General features: G+C 37.4%; 2 protein-coding genes and 1 long non-coding RNA gene across 8 annotated transcripts in view; 1 reads left to right on the forward strand and 2 right to left on the reverse strand.

Annotated features, from left to right (window-relative positions):
• On the reverse strand, positions 1–24,570 carry LOC112042308 (FMRFamide receptor). Of its 5 annotated transcripts, XM_086998458.1 has the most exons (4): positions 24,455–24,570; positions 14,503–14,601; positions 11,228–11,268; positions 1–1,965 (listed from the first exon to the last, which is right to left on the reverse strand). In XM_086998458.1, the coding sequence occupies exon 4, from the start codon at positions 1,891–1,893 to the stop codon at positions 802–804; it is 1,092 nt and encodes a 363-aa protein (XP_086854584.1). In that variant the 5' UTR covers positions 1,894–1,965; positions 11,228–11,268; positions 14,503–14,601; positions 24,455–24,570; the 3' UTR covers positions 1–801. The 5 variants fall into 5 exon arrangements, with proteins under 5 accessions (XP_086854584.1, XP_086854581.1, XP_086854583.1 ...); XM_086998455.1 differs by lacking the exon at positions 11,228–11,268; XM_086998457.1 differs by lacking the exons at positions 11,228–11,268; positions 24,455–24,570 and adding an exon at positions 22,512–22,667.
• LOC106152815 (uncharacterized) overlaps positions 16,938–26,030 on the forward strand; it is a 55,479-nt gene continuing 46,386 nt past the window's right edge. For both annotated transcript variants that reach the window (XM_086998454.1, XM_086998452.1), the window contains exons 1-2: positions 16,938–17,053; positions 23,485–23,733. In XM_086998454.1, the coding sequence (XP_086854580.1) occupies positions 16,997–17,053; positions 23,485–23,733 (306 nt within the window). In that variant the 5' untranslated portion in view covers positions 16,938–16,996. The remainder of the gene's footprint in view (positions 17,054–23,484; positions 23,734–26,030) is intronic.
• On the reverse strand, positions 19,316–22,169 carry LOC106164603 (uncharacterized). Its single transcript, XR_015331599.1, has 4 exons — positions 21,043–22,169; positions 20,717–20,835; positions 20,352–20,456; positions 19,316–20,059 (listed from the first exon to the last, which is right to left on the reverse strand). It is a non-coding gene; the product is annotated as an uncharacterized LOC106164603 (long non-coding RNA).

The following is a 26,030-nucleotide window of genomic DNA, read 5'->3' on the forward strand; positions in this document are numbered from 1 at the left end:
CACATTGTCCAATCAGTTATTTCGACGAAAGATTGGTTATTTTATTGTAACATTTTTCATGATTATCAATTAAATACATATGATACAGATAATAACTTTGGTTTTGCTTGCCAGAAGCTCCAGTGTTCCACGAGGCTGCGTCGTCACGCTTTCTTAGCATTCATGGTGCCTCATACTCTCTGACCACATGGGTCGTCGGAAAAAGAATTCTTCTTCAATATTGTAATAGGCTATACTACAAACACAAGTAAATATCAGAGGGCAAGTGTCTCACTTGTCACCAGACACAGAACGAACTTTGTGGCTCTGTCGTCTCGTTTGAAGCAAATCGCAAACAGTTACCAATATGCATCACAAAAACATATTGTCGCCTCTTCCTTTTAAAGTTAGTTCGGACCTCTTCCCTACATCAAAATATGAAAGGAAAAATGGCACAAGAGTCTGTAGAAGCACATTTGGTTTGCTCCGTCTGTACATCAGTTGTTCAGATATTTCTTTCTCAGCGAGTGGAAAGGTCCCTCATTGACACCGGGTATCTACTACCCTCTACAAGGGCGACAGATTGATTTTCCACAGATATTCACAGATATGTCTAAAGATAAATAGACAGTTATTTTGGCTCTCGCCTCAGCAAAAATGTCAACAATAATAACTGCGGCCCTGGTAGAGGGTAGAGGGTAAATATGTAACACTGATTGCGTTTATGTACATGTAGAAGCACAGGATCCGCACTGGGGGGTTTACATGACATTTCAGAAATAAGATCTTTTTGTTCTCAATTAATATCAAAAACTAGGTTCTTTAGGTGTCTTTTAAAAGAATGGACTCCGTATAACGATCAGAAGAACGATGAAAGCTGCTTCTTCCCTTTCTCCTGGAATGGCGGCCACAAAACGTCTCTCTGAGTAACTCTCGGAAACGCTTCCCGAACGCACAATAGATCAGAAAATTAACTGCCGAGTTGCATGTCACCATAAGATTACTTAACTCTCCCAAATATTTGTATCCAGTCTGTTCTGGATCCACAGCATACCATATCTGAGTTACAAGTGCCGGCAGCTGGCAAACAATGAACACGCACACCACTAAAATTAACATGAAGGTAATATTGGTTTCCGATGATGCCTGGTTTCTACTAGCAGCTCTTAGGGACTGTACGCTCATGATCCGTCGATCGGTGTTTGCCCTGTGAACAACCAGTATTAAGTTGATGTTAAGAAAAATTAAAGTGGCTAGGGGGATCACAAAATTCACCAGGCAGTATAGGGCGAAGGTATAGACGTAATGGTAGTCCTGGTCTTCCTGCAGAGCAGTTGGAACTGATACCGGTTTCAGGGTAGTGGTAGTGGTATTGTCAACACACGTCAAGTCATACGATATATAAAATTCGAAAAATCGTGGCAAGTTGAAGAGAACGGAGATCAAAGAGACGGTCGCCGTGGCTATTTTGGCCTTGGAAATTGTTGACAAACTTCGGACGCGGTGAGGCATCTTAACAGCAATGTATCGATCAACAGTTACAACAACTACCAGCCAAACGGCCGCTGTCTGGAAGGTCATTCCAAGCGGCCATATCCACGTGTCCATGATATAGCCTATCTCGCTGAAACATTTCAAAAGCCCAGTATTAGGATGAACAGTTGGTAACACCAACAGCAGGGCAATAATAAGAACAAGGTTGTCCATCACCGCCATGGCACGAAGCAGAAAAAATGTCACCGATCTTTTGGTATCCCGCATTAGAGTAAAAAAGGCTAACGTATTTCCAAGTAACCCCAGCAGACATAGGGGGGCCGTGATGTAGGCGTTCACCACGAACTGATAGAGGAGAAAATCTGGGTCTTCTCCAGCGATCTGGCTTAAGTTAGAACCCGTGCAATTAAGGGCGTCCATTCTCTCGTGCGTCTTTAGTAAAACTTGTTCGGCAGGTGGTTAACGAGATGAGGATCCATACATTGATAGACTCTGAAATAAAAAGACATTTAATGATTTGTACATTTGTAACTATCAAATTGCATGTGAACTCGTTACGAGCATGAATGATTCAACGCTTGGGTTATGAGTTATGCATGGAAAGATGATTATGAAACGGCGTAACAATAGGATTGATTACCAAGCATATAATACTATAGTAATCAGGTAAATTATGCATACTAATGACTTGCATTCGACTTTGTTGTACGACTCCAACTTGTTTGTTTTCTAGATGCATTTCAAGTGAACTCATGTACCTTAACACATTTACATAACATAATACAAAAAAACAAAAACACACACGGCAAGCCACGCATAAACTCCATAAAGTTATTAAGTTACTCTTTATGTTTGTCACAGAAAAAAACGACGAAAGTGATCGCATTTTAACATGAGGAATGGTGTGGATTTGTATAACAACCGGCGCAGCATTCACTGAAAGGTGCATGTCCACCAATAAGTAAATATTTTACCCTTCAATAAAACAAAGACTGGCCTACCATGAGAATGGCATTCCCTCTCTCTCTCTCTCTCTCTCTCTCTCTCTGAAGTGGGGGAAGCACAATTGAGTGTTCGTTGGTAAAATAAGACATTTGTTTTCTAGAAATAGTACTTTTAAGCTTAAAAGCAACACCTCAAAGAGCTCCTCAGCCACGCTAGAATTCCACAGTGTCCGCTCATTCATTACATAGTAACTGACAAGTGTATGGGAAAGACAACGGTAATGATGCTTCCACTGTCAATAGGCAACAAGCACATCTTGAAAAAAAGAACGCTGGTTTGGGCGGTGTGGGAAAATGATTTATCACTTGGAAAAAAAACGAAAAGAAATCTCTTTTGAGTCCTGTCGCCCCATATTTGATTCTTACGGACGTCTGCACTTTTAGAGCCTAAAGGAATACGAAACGTCGCCTTTTATGGTTTACTTGTCTAAAAAATAACAATCACATAAATATAGTTCTTGCCAAGCGTTGAACCTCGAGGAAAGCGCTTTTGTCAGCTTCATATGAAGTGTCATCCATGGCGAGTCGACCGACTTTTTTTCAAGAACTTTCATTTTAAAATTGAGTATACGGTTGTACGCGACTACAAGTGTACCGTTAGTATTTAAATATTTTTTTAAAAATTCAAAGTGTGGCATTAAAATATCGCTCGAACCACCTTGACTAGGTCTTGCATGCATAATTTGATCCGTTCTTTTACTTAAAGAATGTATTATGATGATGGCAACCGATGGACTAAACAAGGAAGGTTAAGAGTTGACATTGTCACTATAATGACAATTATAGTAAAAACGTAACCTGTAATCAAGAAAAAAATAAAATGTACCTAAAAAATAAACAAACCTGGTAATATAGTCAATACATTACATTTCCAAATATCAAACGCCATGGTTTTTCTACATTACAGGTATAACCCCCTCGAAGTCAAATGGCGGCCTTCTTTATCTCTCTCTGCCACCCCTAGAACCCTCCGATACTGGAAGGATGCTTCTCGGATGCCATCTGGCCCCTTTGTAATGGCACACTTTGGTTACCCCCCTCTCCATCCCCCTCTCCCCCCCCCCCCACCCCAGGCCTCAAAACGTGTCACCCGGAACAAGATCATGAGGAGAAGAATGTCGTCACACTTCAGCAACCACCTGGCTGTTACCTTGCAGACACACCTCGTGGTCTAGAGACAGTGTAACTTCTTGGGCGTTATAGTATTTATTTCGGTATCTTTTAACGTTACCAACAGCACGTAAAGTACATATAGAAACGTGCTGCATGTTTTACTAATAAACGTGTGGTTTACACGTATAGTTATTCTGTCAGCCCTCACGTTCTGTGGCAATAAAAACGATTTACTCTCGCCCACAAAGATGCATTTTCTTGTGTAGGATATCAATGTTTTAGCCTATTTGAACCTTCGATAATTAAGAAAATCTTATATATAAACGCTTACCTGTACGTTGATACATATATGAAGAATAGATCCCAGTCACAATCTCTCCTATTGAATATCTTTATTTACGGATACATTAAACATTAGGTTTCCTGTGCTTTGTGATCTCTAAGGACACTTTTGAGCTACGCTTACCTTTGCTTTATTTTGTTTCCAACGCGTTTTTAGGCACTTCAACGGTTTCAGCGGTGGCGAAAGTTGTGACGTGAATGCATTTCTAGGAAGGCAAACACCATGCTCCAAAACTTCACACAGTTAGTCAGACCATGCGTATGGGAATGTTTGAAAAATTAGAACATACCTTGCGATATCCGCAGTTACCTGAAAGGCACGTCCCGAGACAAAAAGCACCCCATTTTTTACGTGACATAGATTCTTTCATTCCATGCTCTCATCTCACCTTTTTCATCTGTGTACTCTGCTGTTTGTTCGGAACGATCAACGAAAATATATACTGCAGCTGAATGGGAATGTCGATATGGTGATGCATGATTATCTTTTCTTCCTGTATCCAATTGTTACCAAAAACTCAGAACGCAGTCTATCCCACTACTCATCTATCATCTGTCAACTTTCACCTGCCCTCATCAATTTTCCAGTTGTGTTAAAAATTGCTCTTTTTGGATTTAGAAAATGTCAATGTCCTCGAAGTACCGTCCGATATACTGACACAAAACGATCTTCCTGGTTTGACTGAAGTTGCATGTACATCCCCATTAGAAGCCAGTCGTGTAACTTGTGTAACCAGAAACGAATGTCATTAATTTCCCTGCAACTCCCTCTATCGGAAGATTCTCATGTTATAGTACAGGGAATCGAGGCAGCTCGAAACGCAAACATTGTTACGTTTTGTTTAATGCTACACTGAAAAAATAGTGACAAAAAGTAATGAGGGGTGTATCTGTTTTGCGGTCTTTCTGGGGATATTGAGAACTGTAATAGCAACAGTTACAAAGATGGATATCGTTACGTTATAGCCAAGGCCGGTAGGAGATTTCCATTTAGATGCCGCTCATGAAGTAATAGTGCATGGCACTAATGTGATCAATTCTGGGAAACAGAAGCACGAAATCGAATATGTAGCCAATGTTTTGGCAGGCTAGACGCACAGAAGTGTTCAAATAAAAATGTTTAACCGATTTTGCCCTATCTGCCATGCCATTTGTGCACATACATGTAATGGGTTTATTATGGGCCGAGAGCGGCGCTTTGACCAGTGATCTAAATACTCGGTTGATAACCCCAGCGTCTCTCGTTAACCCTTGAAGTGATCAAAATGCAAAGAAAATGGCTTGAGATGTCTGGGAATGATCATTGTCTTCACTTTCGGCCCATAGAAAGTGACCGTCTTCTTTATATTTTTAAAAGTCATTCAGCCATTGGAACCGCTCCAGCGGAACCACATGCTACAGCTGAGAGAAGAGGTGATTCTCTAATAGATTCCGACACCAAGTGTGGATAAAACAGCAACTGCTACTTTTTTCAGGTTCCAGGGGTTTTAGTGAAAAGGGATTCGACTATGTAGGGTCTCCTCAAGCCAAAAATAATAATGCCTAAGTGAGTCTGTGCCCTGAAGTTCATAATTAACTGGGAACCTGCCCCCCATAACGTCAGCATGCCCCTGCCAGAACCGACACAGCCCTGCTGATGACTTTAAGGTGGTTTTCACTGAATTGCGAAAGTGGCCGAAACCCAAGGTCATTAGATATAAGGGTTATGAAAATCTTGATACTTGACACAGAATCAGTCTAGTTGTTATGAAGACGTTTAGACTTGTACTGCATGCTGTTTATACATGTATCAGAGAGTATGACATGAAAACTTAGTGAATACTTGAAAGGCATTCAGATAGACAAGTGTCTCAGCAAAGAAAAATATTAACTTATGACTTATCAGTAATTAATGTATCATCACCAAAACCTAATCACTTTTAAGTTAAACCTGTTCTGAACTATACTTAAAATTTCGTCAAAATACACCTTTTTTAAGCTAAGTTATTGGCGAACAACCAGAGGTGAAAACATTCTTGCCAGCGGTAGATGTGCGTATTTTCTTATCTTGGGCTACCGTTTTGTAATATAATGTTCTGCGCGACTTTTTATGCAGAATAAAAATGAATTAATTGATACCGATATCGACGAATTCATACAAACCGTAATTATACACAGCACTCATTTGTGATGGAAATATTTACCATTTACCATTTTGATGTATAGACGTGAACCAAACAAAAATTAGAATCATCAATTTTTCAATGTTAACAATGATGTCTTATGGATTCATGTCAGTCACACGGTGTCAAACAATCATGTTAACTACCTGGTTTTGTGACAGGTAGGTACAGCATGCCAAGAGTTTGTTCATGACAGATACCTGTTGTCAGGTGTTTATAACGACTCCAAACAAATTTGAAGAAAATTGCAATTTGTTCTGAATGTAGTTCGTTGCCAATTTATCTCAAAATCTACATGATATAGCTGATAAACCACTCAAGCACCAAAAGTTTCTCGGTTTGTGTTAAGATATTTTCAGATCCCATGAGTAGACATTAAGATACCTAGTGCGTCACCAGTCTTGGCGACATTGAGTAAGGTCGTGTTTTGATTAATTTGACACCAAAACACTGGTTTTGAATATATTCAAGTTCCCAATCTTTATTGAAATCAGAAGGGGGCTGGGGAGGGAGGGGGGGGGGTGCCCAAAATGAATCTAACTCACACATCCCACGTCAGTTTCTAAGGGTACTTGCATCTCCTAATCAGTAAAACATTTCTAACAGCGGTATTAATCATGTCAACCATAATTACTATTCACTTTCTCTCAGGTTTCGCTCAATTTGTGTGATTCACTCTCATGCTTCTTAGAACGTCACGGTGAGGAGACCGACATTTTTGTCTTCAATGTAATTATTCTTGATAAGATTCATTTGTGTAAGATAAAAAATGCTGCCAGAACGATCACTTAAAATTGCAGCAGCGAGCAAATGTAATTTTTTCCCAAGAATAAGAAATACTGCCCATCTTTCCTAACATTTGGACAAAATGTTTTCTCATTTCAAACTAGAATGTGTCACATAATATTGACGTGGATTTCTCTGGTATCAAAAAGCATTAATTTTGATTATCAACAAAGAAGGAATGCATATTTTTGCCACAAGCAAGTAATTTCTTTCTGACAAAAACTATTAACTCGCTTCGTTTTGAAATGAAATGCACACAGAACCCAGGAAAATGTCAACGAAATCTTACATAGGCCTTTATTACCTCCGCCAAGGAGGTAATGTTTTCACCGCTGTTTGTTTGTTTGGCTGTCATCAACATAACTCAGAAAGTTATGGACCGATTTTGATGAAATTTTCAGAAACTGTCAGAAGTGAGCCAAGGAACAGATGGTTAGTTTTTGGTGGTGATCCGTATCAATAATCAATCAATAATCAATAATAAAAAATATTGAAAATTTAGGGGTGAAAAGGCATTGGATGGAGACTTTGCTGCCTCGGCGGAGGTCTGCGCTCTCTGAGTGCTTTTCTAGTTTTGTTTCTACAATAGCACACGCTCTGGTGATTTCAGCAAGTTTGACGGCCATTTGTGAGCCAAATTGATGTTTCTCTTTCGTTTTTACTGCCTTATTTACAAAATATCTCACCTGTGCAGGTAAATGCCGTCCCTACCTAGCGGAGCACTTCCGCAGATTCACAATTTTCCAAATTTCTTCTCCACATACTTTTGGCTCGTGATAATAACGGTGCTTTTTTATCATTTCAAAATCGGAATATTTACACAGTATCGTACTAAGCAATTACGAGAAAATAATTTTTCTGACAGATATTGGATTTCTTATTTCCCTAAAGACATCCGTTATACAGTGTTGCATCTTTGTTGCAAAAAATGATTAAAACTCCCTGGGTAACAGAACAGGAAGCTACCACTGCTGTAAATTTGGATTAAACTCATGATTTCCTAGTGGAACCATACAAACACACATTGACTTTATCAGAAGAAAATAGCTTAATTTGACCCCCCATCTACCACACACACACACACACACAAACACACACACACACACACACACAAACACACACTATCAAGATGCCTAGATTACCAAAGTAACTTTGTCCCCAAGAAACAGCTGTATGATCATATTTACGAAGCAACTGATACTTATATTTATAAATTAACTGATATGTTGTAAAACATTGTGACTGCAAGGACAACTCTTATGCGTTATACAAAACGCATCAAAACCAAAATCAACGCAGGTTAACTTGACAAAAATATCTTATATGGTTGTTGGGCAGTGTTGAGAAGAGTTGGGAAGGGGGAAAAAAGGGGGGGGGGATTTGCCATTACCTTTGCGTGAATACTTTTCCTTATTAAAACAATTGATCGCTAACCAAATGACCACACTTTGCACGCTCTCGGTTTAAGCACACATAGAGGTTAGCCAGTCACTGATAATTGAGCAAAATTCCCTCAGACAAGTCATTATCTTTTACACTCCATCTTCTTGACTAGTCTGTCCAATTGATTAGTCCAAACTCCCCGATGACCTGAAACTGAAGTTCTTCTAAATTGTATAAATGAGCATGTAATAAACATCAGCGCAAAACCCCGCAAGACTTTAATGGCAATGGTCAACTTCCTCATTATCTATTGTATATAACATCTTCTCAAAGAGGAAGTAATAAGAAGAAACTGGATTGCCTTTCCAACCTTTTGCCACTAATATGCAAATACAAAAATTTGTCTCCAGAGGTTCGCTTCCAATAATTGCGATTCACCCCAAGATACATTCAAACCTAGTTTCTTAAACAATGCCGCCAACTTTGTTACATAGTATTTATAAAAAGAGGGGGGCCCACCCAAAGCCCTGCCCACCTTCTTGAAAATAATTAATAAATAAAAATGATTGGAGAAAAAACAGTGGACACACTTGCTTCATATTCTTCGAGATCCTCTAAATAACTCAAAACTTAAAAATACATAACAGTAAATTGGAAACAATGAAGGCCTAACTTACACTTTGCTGTTTTCCATATCATGCTTTTCTTAATAATTTGACACAATGGGTATAGAATTTAATTGATCCTTCGTTTTTATCTTACAATATTTATTTGGCATTCTCCAACAGGCAAGAATAATCTAACATGACTGCCCGCTATTCATTCCCGGAACTGGTTTTCTTCTCTGCTCTGATCTCTATCAATAATGGGACGTTTTTATCTAGAAATTTCCCAACTAGGGATAATAAAGAAATAGCATCAATGTACGAATAACCCCCAAAAGCTCTTTATGTGGACCACATATCTGGTGGAAAAATGCATTAGTCCAGTGAATACGTCTGTTGGTTTGTTAAATTGATCTTTCATATGCATTTGCAGGCTAATCACGTGGATGTTGGCGGCTACAAAATGAACAAACATCTCTAGAAATTTTGACGTGTTTATTTTCATTACAATCGCATGACCAGTAGATATCTTCTTAAACTGAATTGAACCTTGCGGAAGCACAAAGTAATTAAGATGTATACCTGTCATTGTAGAATGCAATTAACACTGGCCACGCTGGTGCGTAAATCGGTAGAAAGTAACTGTTTTCCAGTCCTCTTGAATATTATTGCAAATGTCGTTATGCACATGCAGCGAATGCGTATGTGTGTTTTACAGATGGTTGCATTTGGTAGCAATAGTGAATGTCGGACACAGGATAGGCCCTATATGCTAAAATTGTTTTGGGTATTTTGCAGTATTAGTTTGTGAAATACATTTGGCATGTATTTTTTCTCTCCTGTTAGATTTAGTATTGAGCCTTAATCTTCCATTTTGTTTGGAGGTGAGGGGGGGGGGATAAATAAGTTTTAGCTACGATAGTAATAGTCTCTTGTTTTATGTCTATTCCTTAAATGAATCTGTAATTGGAATTCTATCTCTGCGCTAACATATAAAGCTATCATATGACCATTACCTACATACTGACTTAAATATTGATACCCGGGAAGACTGACAATTTACTCTTTGATATTTCTAATAAGTAATGAAAAAAATGCAAAAGAAGAAGGTAACAGACATCGGTCTAGGCTTGATTTATATTAAATCACAGAAGACTTAGTCCCTCATTCCAGAGAAAATTACATTTTAATACCAGGGGTAATCCCGTTCTGATTGGTTACTAGCGAGCCCAGTTTGCGGGGTCATGTGCAGATGAGGATTGAATTAAGTCAGCGATGACATGCGACTTGAAATTGGACTTGCTTGTATTGAATGGGCGGTCCCTTTGAGTTCAATGTGATATGGGATTTGAATAAGAAAAATTACACTTACAAATTTCCTGAGGTAAACAAACCAAGCCAATGTGTTGATTTACATGTACAAACCAGCAAAAGAAGCAAACTACGCTTTTTGTTTCGCTTCTTTTAAGTCTTTAAAAAATTAATTTTGTCGTCAGTCACTGACAACATCAACATCGTGTGCAAAATTAGCCTTTCCAAACATAGCGGGACATTTGCTAATGTAAGTGTAACCCCCAATTAAGGATGCAAAATGGTGACTATACATGTATAGTCCCGTGTCAAGTACAAGATCCATGCAGTGGCGAATTTAGAGGGGGGGGGGGGGGGGGGGTCAGGGGTGTCGGGGTGTGTGTGTGTCCTGACCCCTCTTTCGATTTCTGGTCCCCTCTTGAAATTAGTATTTTTACTAGCTGAATCATAGTTCTTAACCGTACTAAAAATATTCAGGGCCCGCTGAAGGGCCCCGAACCCCACGCCAAGGGGGGGGGGGGGTCGGCTTTGGATCCGCGGACCCCCCTTCAAATAATCTTGAATCCGCCCCTGGGTCCATGGGTGTGAGTGGATCATTTTTATAAAACCATCGTTACATATATCCCATCATGATATCAATTAGAAGTATCAATCAGCGACGTACTTGCATGTAGGTTTCAAGGAAAGATCAAAACGCTATCATTTTGGACTGCTTAATTTTTAAATCTCATCTCGGACTCACCTACGTTAACGCTAGGACCTCGTGTGTTTGTACGCCACCCTTTACTAAAACCACATGTACAGATTGGTTGTTACTACATATTCACAGATATGTATCTGGATAATTCTGTACAATATTCTGTAGAAGGCAAAGGAATCCATTTGTATAGTACATGTATTAAAATACAACATTAGTATTGTTGCATTCTCATAACTATTTCTTTCAGATCTACAATGACGTCTGTTACAATTATTTTTTCGTTGCATCTAGCTAAGATTACAAAAACACTTGTCCAAAGTTAGATAATTATCTGGTGTCTGGTCTTACCTGGGATCTGAAGGAATAGAAGACTCTCGGGTGTCGGTTACCTGGGGAATTAGCAAGAATAAGAATGATGGGTCTAAGCATGGACAAATGACTTATACTGTTTTCTACAGTGTCTGAGTATGATCCCTGGAAAATGGCGGAAATTGATGATAATACGTTTGACAAGTACATAAATAATTTAAGAGAAATATAAGGTTAAAGCAAATCTAATTTCTTCCAGAAATACGCAATTTTCCCTACCCGGGAATTAAGGCTCGAGCCGTCCTTTGACTTGAACTGGATGTTTTGAGCCACTTTTCGTTAAATTATTAATTCTAAATAACTCCACAGTCATTTATACCGCTATGTTTCCCTAACATTTAAGAAGGAAGTATGGACATCAGGTGGTGTTATTTGAGATTCCGCAATCTATATACCATCTTTAAATCATTAGGAAAATTCGATTTTGGTTGTAACTGAATTAGCATCACTTAGGTTCAGACCCGTAAAACACTTCAAGAGTCGTTTCTATTTATACACAGTGCCAATTGCAGGAGAAATTTAAAAGCACAGCTTTGTCTCTGGCTGTCAGAAATGCAGGGCAGTCTTAGCGTGTAAGGTGTATTGTTTACCGTAGTATGAAGAATGCAATAAGAGATAAAAACAAAAACAGTTTAAATAAAAAAGTCGTTGAAAAAAGTTAATGTTTAACTTTGGGAACCCTCCTTGTTTTCTGAGCCTTAGGTCCTACGCACGCCAACTTCTTAATTGCCTACATGTAGATCTGGCATCCTCCTTCACGCACCGTTACTACCCTACATAAGTTAACGATGTGGTGATCAAAGTAACGGTTTGGGGGAGAAACGATGCCATGATAAAATTATCTCTTTACTGGGGGTGGACGGGGGAAGGGGGGTGTTGGATATGGACACAGAAAAAATGACTTTGAGGTTTTTTAAGACGCGTTCCGAATACTTTTCACAGATCTGTCAAACATTATTTTTGTGATCGGCGCGGTAAACTTCAAATAAGTTAGATGCGACATGTATAGAAATTTACAAACGAAAAGCTGAGCGGTCGCGGTTCAGGCTAACAGAATAAAGTTACTCGTAAAATTATGATATTATATCAGAACCAGTAGACCTATAACCAGTATTTTACATACGCTATGCTGTGCACATGAAATTTACAGATGAAACGAATAGTCCAAGCTAAGTATTAGCATTACATTTACTATTCCAGCACGTTTACGTTGAGCCAATCAATGTTGTATAAATAAATATGACATATCTAGTTTGCTAAAATCGACCAAATTACCACAGAAGATAATTATTTTGAATATTTTTGATTCTCCAATTTACTACTTCCAAGCAGGGATCACTCAAGACAGTCAAAAGATAGTCAAGCGAAATAACGACAGTCTAGCGACGGCACAACGAAGAAGAATTGATTTTTTTTTAAATAAAAAATCCTTATCAATTTTTCTGGTGTTTTTTTTTCCTAGAGGGACAACGCTTTTTATTTGAAAGTACATAAACAACTTACCTGAACATGAAAACTAATAATTTTTGATAATTTTTAACAGATAAGGTTCATAGATAAATGTTGCCAAAATAATCCAAATTAGCAGCTCCGGATTAACCCCGCCCCTGTCAGACATCTTTTTGAATCGCGCGCGTAACCTTTGCTTCTTCACTTTCGGCCTTACATCCGGGTACTTACCGCAAGTAAGGCCCCATAATACCCTGTGTTACGTACTCACGAGGCTATGTAAGGTTTATATATCCATGTTCTGGAAAACTGTGTCTTCCGTCGCACCTTCTACAATATACAATGTAATTCGCATTTTTCAAGTTTTTTTTAATCAGTTCACTCACCAGTTTGATAACCTTTTATATCTTTTTGGATGAAATAACGCCAGGCATTCGTGCATCCTCAGTCAGTGCTTCCATTTACGCGCTAATTGTAAAAAGTCACGAAGGTAAGTGTAACACAGGGTGTGTTGGGACCTTATCGGCGTATTTCACGTGCAGGTACCGAAAACTGAGTCAAGCGGAATCCGGAAGTCCGTATTCGACCTCCTTGACGGCCTTTTTAATTTCCCCAGATTTGTTAGTCAGTAAAGAGGGATTTAAAGTTGATTATTCTGAGATAAATATCAAGGATAATTCCCACTGAAGTGCTGCAGATCGTATGAAATAATCTTAACTGACTTACCATAGTTTATTCTTATTATTCAACTCCTAACTTTCAGATTTACGTAAGTATCCAGGCAATTTATGACCGTTATAAACCTCGTTATAATCATTAGATGTTTCATGGGATTTACACATATTCTGGGGAGAACAAATTTCAAAATCTCATAAATTGCAACATGAATTTACTAAATCAGCAAAATGCATGTTATTCACTGTAAGCCTGCGTAATTATAGGGATACTAAATATGATTTAGGTTTGACTTGATCGGTGTTCATTTTTGTCTCGGATGAATTCTAATAAAACTGATTAAATAAAATGTTTTCATAAATATCTGGAAAATTAACTGACTACCAACTCCCTTTAGGCCATGTGTGTCCAAGCTTGTGGAACTTGCATTTCGTCTATTTTAACGTACAATATATCCAACTGAGGGAAAGAACATTTGTATTTGCAGGATATGTTACAATAAAAATTCTATAATCATTTACAAAAAATGGTATTGGCCAACTTATCATAGATCAATGTTGAAGTCCTTGAAATTAATTACAAGCATACAAATGTCCAGTGCTAGTAGCTCACTAAAGCCACCATGAATGTAATTCATACATAAAATTAAAGTTGTTTTAGAGAAAAAAAACTTGATACTGAATGTGCATCCAATACATACCTGTCCAAGTATATCTGTACACCTGTCCATGCATTTAGCAAGGAGATAGGAATTAAGGTAAGATCTGGGAACAGGAGGATAGTTATAAAATATTACAATGGACAGCTCCTACCTGGTCTTGGTTGCACTACATGTGTAGCTACATGTATCACTTGCTTTGATGTTATCCTTGTCGTAAAGCAGGTTTTTATTACCAAGCTGCATGTCAGAAACAAAGTTAGTGGATTAATATTGGCATTGTTTCCTTGTTTTTTCATAACCCCTTATAATCTGCTGGTCTGCTCTCCCAGGTCCATCAATTATCAAACATGCCTGCTTGTAGTATGTGTATTCACATTTATTGTTTGCCCCCCAGTGACCAAGCTGTACATGTTCTAGTTGTTCAATGCATCAGTAGATGTCTGTGATATGAATACATATATATACTCACCATGAGCTGAGGGAACTGTGCTTTCTTGCTTGGTTAACACTGTACACAGCACTGGCTCAATACACTGTTTTTATAGACCTTGGGTTTAAATAGTAATGTCTAAAAAAAAAGAAAAAAAAAAGCAGATTTAGTCATTTCTTACTATACTGTTCATGTTGTAAATGATTGATGATATCTGAAATGGTTTTGATGTACACAGTACATGTATATGCAAGGAAGTTACTGTTAAGAAAAAACACTTGTTTTTAAAGGGACTAATTATGTGATTGTCAATTTCTTAAAAGATACTAATTTTCTCTTCAGTGAGCCTAATTACACTTGTTGTCATAGGGTGCATTGCATCCAGAAGTAACGACATTACAACCCTGCTCAAAATTTGAATAGTGTCTACTTGGTAACACTTCACTTTGCTTAAGCCATCCAAGGAACAATTATGCATGCCACTTAAGAAGGAACTTAAGGCATTTTAGAGTTCTGAAATAAATGGCATGGTGGTTGGAAATAATGATTACTTAAATATTATTGTAGAAGCCAGAAAACTATATTTCTAAATTGTACATTTTGCACACAAGAACCCTGTAAAGTGTCTCTTTAACACCACATATAATATGATGGTTCTTTGTAGGAAGCAATGCATGCGTCATGGGCAATATTTAAAAGGGTGCTATATCCTCTTACTGCGGGGGAGTGGGGTTTGGGGAATTACACACACATTTTATATATTTATTAAAGGGCCGTGTAGGCCAGTCTAAGTTCAATTGGAGTGAAAGTGAAAAAACGTCATCTGATATTTCATATCCTGTTCAGCCATGCAGTGGCGGATCAAGGGGGGGACAGGGGGGGTCCTGACCCCCCCCCTTTTAATTTCTGAAAACTAATAATCCCCTCTTGAAATTAGAATTTGACCAGCTGAATCATAGTTCTAAACTATATATACCAAAGGCACCATTCACCTTCTAAAATACCAACATTTTTTCTGGCCCCTCAGCAGGTCTGTACCCCACACGAGGGGGGGGGGGGGGGGAGCTTCGCATCCGCATTCCCCCCCCCCCCCCCCCCCCCCCCCCCCGAAATAATTCTGGATCCACCCCTGTCATATATATATATCAAGGACAATGTCCACATTGGGGGATGTGGTCTGAATGCCCTGTATATGAACTGAAACTCAGGAATACAGTTGGATGAAATTTTTAAAGTTAAAGATAACACCATCTTTATACCAATAATATCAAGACTCCTGTGTGCAAATATCTGAGCTAGTTCTAGAACTTTTATCCTCATCAGAAATCTCATTAGGACTGCTGGATGATTTTAGGTGAGAACAGCTCACTTAATTAGTACTGTGTGTGATAAATTTGTTTTTTAAAACAATTAAAATTGTTGATGAACATGCAATTGTCTGCAAGTCTTAAATGTTGTGAAATGCCATTTATTGAGTATTCATTTCATGGATAAAACATTTAAAATTGCAAATTCATCTTGTTTATTTAACATGCATAATTTTGGACATGTAGGCATCTGCAATATAGGTTTGAAAGTGAAGCCTAATATTGGGTCGATTTTGAGTAGAAGTGGAAGAACAACTGAATTACCAATGCGGATATAGAAAATCTAATTGCCTAATGACGTATGCCATTCTCATTTATCTTTTTTAAGTAAGATTTTGTCATTGTTTTGCAGCTAATTGAGTCAGTTTTGAGTATGAGTGGAAGAACAACAGAAATACCAATGCGGATGTAGAAAATCTAATTGCTTAATGGCATATGCCATTCTCATTTATCTTTTTTTATTAAGATTTTGTCAGTTTTTTGCTTGAGGAGTAAGTGCTGTGTAGTAAACCCATAAAGCTTGAAATTGTAATTCAATAATAAAAAAATTACCACCCACTTGTAGATGATTGCATATATAATACCACAGAAACTGGATGATAACTGAATTTGTATGAGAGCGCATGTGTTGGTGTTGTCTGGGTGTTGATGAAGAGTTTGTCCTTGGTGGAGGACAGAAGAACTCAAGGCCAGATGCCCTCCTCGCTAGGCAGTTTTTTAGGGGTTGCGTTTATTGTTTGGGACAGGTTCTGGATAACAGTACATCCTGGGAGAGGGGCCATCTCAAAATTGTAGGGAGGCGTGTTCTCTCAGTATGTTTACACTTCATTCTTTAGTAGTTACCTCTTAGTGAGTCAACACCCCCTCTCTCTGTAATTAAACTTTCTGTAACACAAGTATTAACATAGGAGTCTTGTTTTAGGTAGAAATGCTACCACATGTAGTACATGAACTATCAAGATACTGAAACAATGCAGTATTTCCATCTACTAGTGTATTATTGACACCTAACCCTTTGAAAGGAGTATTTAGTTAACGGAACTCTGTACAAAACTGGTGATACGGTCCCTTAATTAAATTAATTCAAGTGAAAATCACATGACGGACTGTCACTTGAGGTCCTATTGTTTGTCTTGACAGTTTTGATCATTTCAACCTGGTGTATCATGGGGGACAGAGCTTGCTGCAGAAACTTAGTCTTTGGCATTATTTTGCTAACATTGGTAGGTACATCTCTATTTTTTGTTTTTTATCAATATTGTAATAAAAATATACATTAAGGACATCTTCTTTAATGCAAGTGAGGTAAGGGTTTCACAGGGAAAGTTTTATATTTTTGTTTTGATTAGTCAGCAATTTCAGACACAAATATTTGTGCTTCATTTGGTATTTACTGCAGAAAATGAAATCAGTGGTTTAATTTCGATTTTGTTTTCAAAAGATATGATTAATATCCTTACTAGTTGTTAAGTATGTATATATCTGATAATTTAAGGTATGGCTATGAAACTTTGAAATCTAACTAAAAAAAATAAATAAAAATAAATAAATAAATAAATAAAAAAGAAAAAAAAAACATTTGGATTTGAATGTGTGATGTAATCAGTTTGACCAGAGCATTCAAGTTGGTTTTGTTGTGTTATAATAATACATGTAGGTTACTATAATAGGATTATTCTACAGTATTTTTCTTCACTAACATATTTTTCTTTATTCATAATTATTTTTGTCACTTCTTTGACAGTCAGTGCACCACATTACTTATTTTAATTTGTCAACATAATGGCTTGGTTATTACATAACAGAGTTACACTGAATTCTAAATCTGCCCCTGGTATTCCACTCGGTGTGAATTAAGAGGGTATGTCTGGTGTGTGACAGCCTATGTCATCATTAGCCCACAGCCTCGCTTTGAACACTTTGGTATTTCGCTGTCATGCTTGTCTGTATTTTAATATGTTTTGGTGTATTCCAAGCACCATAACAAAATACAAGTGCAGTCATCCTATTGTGAGAAGCACCCCCCCCCCCCCTTCAGTGGGCCCCAAAATATTTTGGTATTTGAGAAGGCAAACGGTACCATTTGGAACAGTTTAGAACTATGATGCAGTTTGACATAATTCTAATTTCAAGAGGGGACCATTGGTGTGATCTTTTTCAGAAATCAAAGGAGGGGGGGGGGAGGCCAGGACCTCCTGATCCACCCTTAAGGGGACAGATAGGGTTAACTACGCTTAAAATCATGTTTTTGAGTTTTTTGTGTGTTTCTATTAATCAAAAAAGTATCTAACGTTGGCTGTAATAATTATTTTGAATTTGCACCGCAAAATGTGTCTTTTGATGAGTTTTTCAACCGGCACGCGCCCCAGTCAGGCTGACAACTAAGCCACGCCTCTGTTGCTAAGGGCCGTTGCCATGAGGGGGGCGGAGCATAGGTAATGAGTTATAAGCCGATTACGTGTGCGGTAATAGGTCATAAGTCTTACATCAGCTAAGCAGTGAAGAAGTCGAGTACGCTATGGGGAAGAGAAAAGTTCGTGTTAAAAAGCCATTTCCAGAGGAAAGAAAGAAAATTTTGAAAGAGAGTATGCGCGGCGGTTGGGGAAAACCGGTATTTGCTGAGTCGGATGACGAGAGAGAGAATCTACCTGGAGCGAGCGCTCGTAAGATACTGAAGGACTTAGAACAGCCCTCGGAGTCTTCAGACAGTGCTCGCGAGGAAGAAACCGTAGCTACTGGGACCTTTAAAAAAACATTTGAACTTCATTAGGCCTATACAGCTTGTTTATTGGGAAGTCCAACGACACAGTAAATCAGTCTTTTGATTTTTTGTAATGCATATGGAAATAAAATTGGGATTTCTGAGCAAAATGTTATCTAGATTTCAGTAGAAAAAGGCTTCATGTTACATAAAAGAGAATAACCTCATGTTAATCTTCATACCTGGTTTAAATCGCACACTATAAGCACTTAGTCATTGTTGCAGGAGTAGATAGACCTAATGTTAAAAAAATGGTAGCCAAAGACAAAGGCATCAAGATTCCCATGTTATGATAATGTCTACTCATAAGAAGGATGACATCGTTCTTTCTTCCTTTTTTTTACACTTCTGGTCTTATCTAGCCCAGAAAAATTTAACACCCCCAGGGAACTTGTTTTATGTAGCCTAAATAGTGGCCTACTTTAGTTGCAGCTTGAACTTGGCATTCAAATCTTGATCTGGTTGACAGTCAAGTTTCATTGTTGCTTCCTGTTATCAGAGTCTAGCCAAAACTGCTAAATGTTCCATATGGCAGAACTGATCTTATCACATTTCTCAATTACGCAAGGTTGGACAAAGCACTACTACAACGATTAATTAACAGTGTCATCACTGGTTTGACAGTTTGAAAGTCAACAAGTTTTATATTGTATCTTTGTACGTTAATCCAGCCAATAGTAGGAAAAGAAATTTTAATGGAAAACACAGCAGTGACAAATTAAAATTATTTTTGAAAGCACATTTATTGCATTACTTGAGACACCTGCTTTGACCACGACAGGTGAGCACTGCTACCCAACCCCCTTTTATAGCTTATCAAATCTTTCAAATTGAGACCTCTAAAAGCAATATGAATATAATGTTTTTCTTTGTTTAGATTATGATTTTATTATACAATAATTCTGACAGTATTTTAATTAACTAGTATGTATTAATCATAGTAGGCAGTAGGAAAAATTGCTCTAAAAATAGTACACCACCATCGTTGATAAAGTCGCCACTAGAAAATCCCTTTGGTGGCCATTTCCCTGAGCTAAATGCATAAGTGAATATCAACAAACAGTTGTCACACGCATTTGTTCACAGCTATACTCGATACAGCCGATAAAATATGCCTATATCAACATGTATCTGATGCAAACTGATATTGCAGCCCGTCGGAGGAGTGTTGGTATTATCGCTGATTAAATTACCTTAAGGTTTAGAAATCCTCCTGAGGCCCATGGACTGACGCTAAAAACCCAAGTGAATATGACCAAGTGGTCGTCACAAGAAATTGTCCTTTGGTCTGTTTGATATGAACGATCAAAGTTCGCCAATTTAACATTGAGAGTAATGGGCTAGTCCTAAAATCGAGCCTCATTCTGGGTTAGATAATCCCGTAACCGACTGTAAGAATAGGTGCTCAGCAACATGATGTTCATAGGACAGCTTGGCAGAATTCCTCCATGGAAACCGCATACCCAGTCTAAAAGAAGCGAAAAAAGACCATAGCTGTTGTAAAAATTACATAATCATCCTAGTAGGCATACAGAAAGAGAAAAAAGGTTTTTTGATAAAAGTTATATAGTTTGTATATGTAGCTCCCAAAAATTTTTTGCATCATTATACTTAATCTGTATACTTGGAGTAAATAAAGAACTATCCCAGGAAAGCCTATTAGATAGAAAAATACAATGCCAACATATTTTACTTTAAACCCTGTTTGTAATTGGATAAAGGTTTGTACACTTGCAATAAGAAATTTTACCTTATCTTACCTGTCTAATCTCAGCTTTCACCTGGTTGGGTATGATTGCCCTGATAAAAGAAAGCACATCTGCTGGGAAGCTGTAATGGCATCCGTCCGGCCCAATGTCTTGCTTCTGTATAAAAAAAATTACAAAAAATGAATGTTATAACCAAGTGATAGAAACTGGATAAAGTCAACTTCTAATAAAAATCTTATTTAACCTTTTAAAAGTCAGACTCTGTAAAGAAATAGCCCTGCACTATTACAAAATACTTTAACCAACACATTTTACACGTTTGTAATAAAAAGTGAAAAACAACATTTTTGTCCTAATGTTTTGCAAAGGAACTCATACTGAAGATTGCTATATTAAAAATAACGTGTTTTTTTTACCTTCAATGCCCTTGCCCAAGAGCTGTAGTGCATGAAACGAATTTTAATGTGTTTTTCCTTTCATTTTTGCGGCTGTGACTGTATGATCTAATCCTTTTGCGAACTCTTTCCCATCAAACCTAAAAATAAAAGGAAGGTATGATAAATACGACGCACGTGGTACCTCAACACATCAGACTTATTCATAAGATAACTTCATTCAGTGCCCTGTGTGATCTAGTATTAGACGCAATCCACGGTAAAATGCCGACGCAACTTTTACATGCTTCAAAAGATTTGAATAGATACTTTTTTACAATCAACACGTTCGTGGTTTCAAAACTCACCTACACTCAGCCATTTCACTCAAAAGCCTTCTCTCAGCCACTTTTATCGCTGGTTCTTGTGCAGCTGAGCGTCTCCCCTTTATCTTAGCTGGCATTTTGAGAAATACTGCTATGAGATAATCGCTGGATTTTTCCGTTGATCTGACGATTACCAAGTGTCGTGCAAAATAATCCTGCAGCGTTACCCGTCAAAAAAACTCGTGTTAACACAAGTGACGGACACTTGCTCTCGACACAGTTTTATCTGATCACTTTGCCGATAACAAAGAAGGAATCTCTCAGGTAAAATTACTCGATTGCCGAGGAAGAGCCATTGAAACGATCAAATGCAACTTCACACCTCTTAATTGCGGTTAAACGTAATCGCCTTTGTTAGCGCTTCCTTCTACTTATCCTTGACACCCTACGGGGCATCACTAGGCTAGGACCCTCTCCAGAGCTGTCAATCAAAGTGGCGGCACGCTTACATGCCTAACGAGTGGTCGGAAAATGTAACAAAAGCACGATTTTCTGCCCCTTCAAAGCACCCAAACAAAATATTTTTAGATGACAATAAGCAATGGTTCCATCTGATCGTATAACCGATAACAGGTAAATTTGCCAGCTAAGCATTTTGACTAATAAGCCCTGTTAACCAACCTGTGAACGTTTTTGGCTGTTTTAACAGCTTTCTATATTGACGAGATAAGTGAATTGCTGCCGAGTATATCTCACTATCTGAGCAACCGATCGTTACAAAAGTTGCACCTATTGTTGTTAGGAATGTGGACTACAGCATGATATCAGGGGTTTAAGAGGAAATTGTTTGTTTGAAAGTTATCGCCTTTTAAAGTGAATAACCCATTGAAATATGGGCTGATTTAACGTAAAAGATGATAAAATCAAAAGTAAATAGTTAAAGACAATTCCCTGGTACCGCGCTGTAGTGCTTTCACCCAGCTTTATGAGGCCTTTTGAATCACTTGAATAGCTGTCTTGGTTATAGAGAAAATCCCAATACCGAAAACGGCATTTTTCCCCTCAAATTGGCGCCAGAGCGTCATCCGTTGGACACTGTACTTAATCCCCGTCTTTAATTGGCCTTTTGGGAAGTTTGTTTTAATTTTTTATTAAAACTTACAAGCCAAGGGCTTTGTTTCTATGACTTTGGTCCTTTTACTATAAGTCCCCTTAACCTGGCACTGAGATTTATATGTAGATGTGGTACATATTCACTATCACTGGAACAGTTTGACCCATACCAGTCCTGTTTGATACATGTAAATGCCAATTATTTTATCTTTTTACTTGATATTCATTGGGAGGTTTTAATTGATGAAAATGCTAGTCATGTTTGGAAAATCAGCATGACTGGATTATTTTTCAAATGGCTTATCATACTTCTTGTGGTATTTTTCACATAGCTCTGTTGTTACTTATAACCATTCCAGAATTTTTTCCTTTAAAAGTGATGAATCATGCTAACTAACCTGTTATTTTGGTAAACATCTGTAAGAAAACAATTTCTTGTTCTCCCTGTTTTACATCAAGCACCAGGAATTGCTCTGAGAACATTGACGGAGAATGTCCGTTTGAAAATAACAACCCTCATGTGACTTCACTTCAGGATACAATAACACGTGGACTGGATAATATACATTGGACCATTTGAAAATTATGGGGCAAACACACAGAAGATTTGTACTTTAAATGGGGCCACAATCCTGGTTTTAATTTATTAAGCCAAACATCTGGTTTTAAGAGTAAACGCTTAGTTAACTTGTGCCCTGGAGGTCCTTCCTCATAGTTTGGACTGTGGAGAAATTGAGAACAAATCTTATTTAAAAAATATCAAAGAGTCTCTATAAATTTGATTTAGTTAAAGTTCAAAATTATTAAATCATAAATACAAGCTTGTAAATATGGGTGAAGTTGAATTTCTCATAATTTTCATTTTCAGGAAAATCATTTTTATTTAGTAGACTCAAATGTAGCAGTATTCCCAACAGTTTTTCATTGTGAAATCGGCTCTTAGTTATACTAGTAGAAAATGTTGCATTGAAATTTATCATTTTTTATATTTGATAATATGTATTTTTTTTCAGTTTTCATCCAAGTAAACAAGTTAATATTGCCTGGCAGTGAGAACAGGCTGTATCAGGTACCTCTGTTACAGCTATATGTACATGTAGCAGGGTTGTTGTTGTTGTTGTTGTGTGTGTGTGTATTTGTTTACAGTGAATATCTGCAGTTATATTTCTACCCCAACACATTGGAATGTAATATTGTTTGTATGAGATACTGAAGTCAGTGGTAGTGTCCAGAGCTGTAAGCACCTCTGTATCTGGGACCATCAGCCATTTCTAGCAACTGTGAAACTCGGTATTGTGACAAGCACCAGCCATGGAAGATTTTTTATTTTTGTCATTTAATAACTTTCTGTTACAACTCTTTATCTTCTAGCCTGCCTCAGTTGCTGGGTTAGGTTTTGTAGAAATCCTGTCTGTCACGCCTACTGCTGTCTCCCCTACTGCTGTCTCCCTGTCAGAGCTCAAAGAACTGCGTCCATGGCAGGTTGCTTTGAAGTCTGGGGGAAACCTTAGGGTTCTTGATTCCTGTCATCTTCACATGAATACAGTCCCTGCGGCAGACGACCAGGATGTCATTATTAAGAATATGGAGAAGTGCAAACTGGACTTTACACATTGGAAGGTATAATCTTCATGAGTTCTGCTACATGTGGATGATTTATTGTCGTTCCTCACTCTATAACATATACTTCAAACATATTTATCTTAATTAGCCAAAAGTTATGATAATTATTGGATAATTATGAAAAATATGTTTATCATTATTATCCAAAAATTGTTCTATGATTTGCTTACATTATAATGATAACTGAAGACCTTAAAAATATTTTTAAAAGTTTTAAAAATAAGCTGGGGTGAAGACAGAGTGTAAATGTTTGTGTGTGATCCATGCATGTTGAAGAAAAGGTAGAATGTGGGAACAAGGTATACTGTTGTCTTTTTTTATAATTTGTGAGGGACTGCTGTGGTACATGTAAGTGGTATTTACAATAAGAACATCAATTTAGTTGTAATCTACCCCAATTACAGCCTCTTTTCATGCTATTATTAGAGCAGTTTGCAAGTTCTATCATATGGGCTAGTTCATGTTGTAAAAAAATCTGTTCTTTTTTCTTGGATTGAACTCAAAGGAGGATTTTTAGTAAACCATGGTGCAACCATTTCACCAACTGTACAAAATTTTGGTTAATTTAAAGTAAACATGAAAACACATTAAAGCTACCTGAACTGGAAGACAGGTGTGTTGATCTAAAGGCAGCAAACAGTTGTCAAATAAAATAACTTTTAACCTCTTAACAGATACAGGAGCAAAAATTAAGTAAAATAACATTTCTGGCATTTACCTGTACATCTTCTGTTGAACGTGGAGCAAGTGGTTTCTTATGAATACTCGGCAATGTTTGTAGACCAAGAAACGCAGACTAAGATATTTGTAGTTAGGAGTCATATTTATATTTATGCACCCCACCTTCCAAATTGTATTTGCTCAGTCTTAAGAGGGTTTGACCATTGGATATTATTATTATTATAAAGATTAGCATTGGGTTTCCTCTGTATAACATATGACTGTTGCACCCAGTAGAATATGAATGATGACAAAGCTTCATGTTACATAGTAAAAGTTCATGCCCAGAAGTGGTCAAGAATTAATGGACATTGATCTGCATTCAAGATGAATTAAAAATGAGGATATGTTTACTTACTTCAGTAAGACAAAAAACATTGCCCCCCCCCCCCCCTTCCCACACACCCCAGTCACACACCTGTTTATTGTCCTATATCCTGGATATTAGAGTGTAGGTTTTTATAAAACAACTAAATATATTACTACCTGGCCTGGGGGTATTGCAGAAAAACATTTTCTTTACACAGTGACTTCATTTTACACAGGTAAAACAATCATGAATTGCACAGTGGTAAAAGCAATATTTTGTATAATAATAATAATACAAAATTTAAGACCCTTTCACAGCAGTATGCTGTTATGGTAAAATCTGTACCAAACACTTTGAGAAGTCCTGGCTAACCTATTATTTCTTATTACACTAGCTGTTGTACAATGTATTACTCCTTTTGACAAGTTCCTCGCAAGCTTCATCCCTGCTGTTTAGTTGATTAACTGAGGTGACTCTTTTTATGTAATAGGCAGGCTAATGAGCGGCTCTCAAAGTATACCAGTACAGGCTTTTTTTTTTTTTTTTTTTGGCGGGGGGGGGAGGGGGGGGAGGCATCCGACATACCAGTGGACTGACATATTAAGATTCTGTTCTTTATATACATGTAACTACATTAGTTTGAGTATGCTCAGCCTTACAGATACAAGTTTTAAGCTTTATAAGTCAGCATGTGGAATTGATTTTGTTAGAATGTGACACTTTGTTTCCTTGGTAATATAATTCCATCTTTAATACTAAATCATATCCTGGCTTGTTTATTTAATTCTTGGTAGGTATCAAATGAAACTGAAACTGAAATAAGACAAATTGGTTTATTGTTTGAAGTACTGGGTACCATTTGAAGATGCCAGCTCAGTTAGCAAGTACTAAATAATGTCAAATTTTTGCTTCTAAACTTAACATATACTGGAGTTACAAACGGCATAACTTAACGAAATATTACATTGAACAAGTATTTTCTAACTTCTTCACTGCATGGTGCAGTTTAAAACTTTTTATTTCTGTTGCCCGAGAGATTAATTTTGGTTGTTTTTTGGCTTGCAGATTTTATTTGCACGGTGTAAAAAATGGGTACCAGTAAATTATATTCGTTACAGGACATATTTAATACCTTCATCACATCGCTATCTTTAAGGAAAGCTCCTCTTACATCATATCTATATAAAGAACATTTTTCAGATTGCAGTCTTTTTCTTGGCAATTAATTGGTATTTTAATATAAAATAAAAAATAATGAGTTATT

Source organism: Lingula anatina, unplaced genomic scaffold (genome assembly GCF_051362555.1).
Source record: "Lingula anatina isolate TDL-2025a unplaced genomic scaffold, LinAna3.0 unanchor82, whole genome shotgun sequence".
Classification (NCBI taxonomy): domain Eukaryota; kingdom Metazoa; phylum Brachiopoda; class Lingulata; order Lingulida; family Lingulidae; genus Lingula; species Lingula anatina.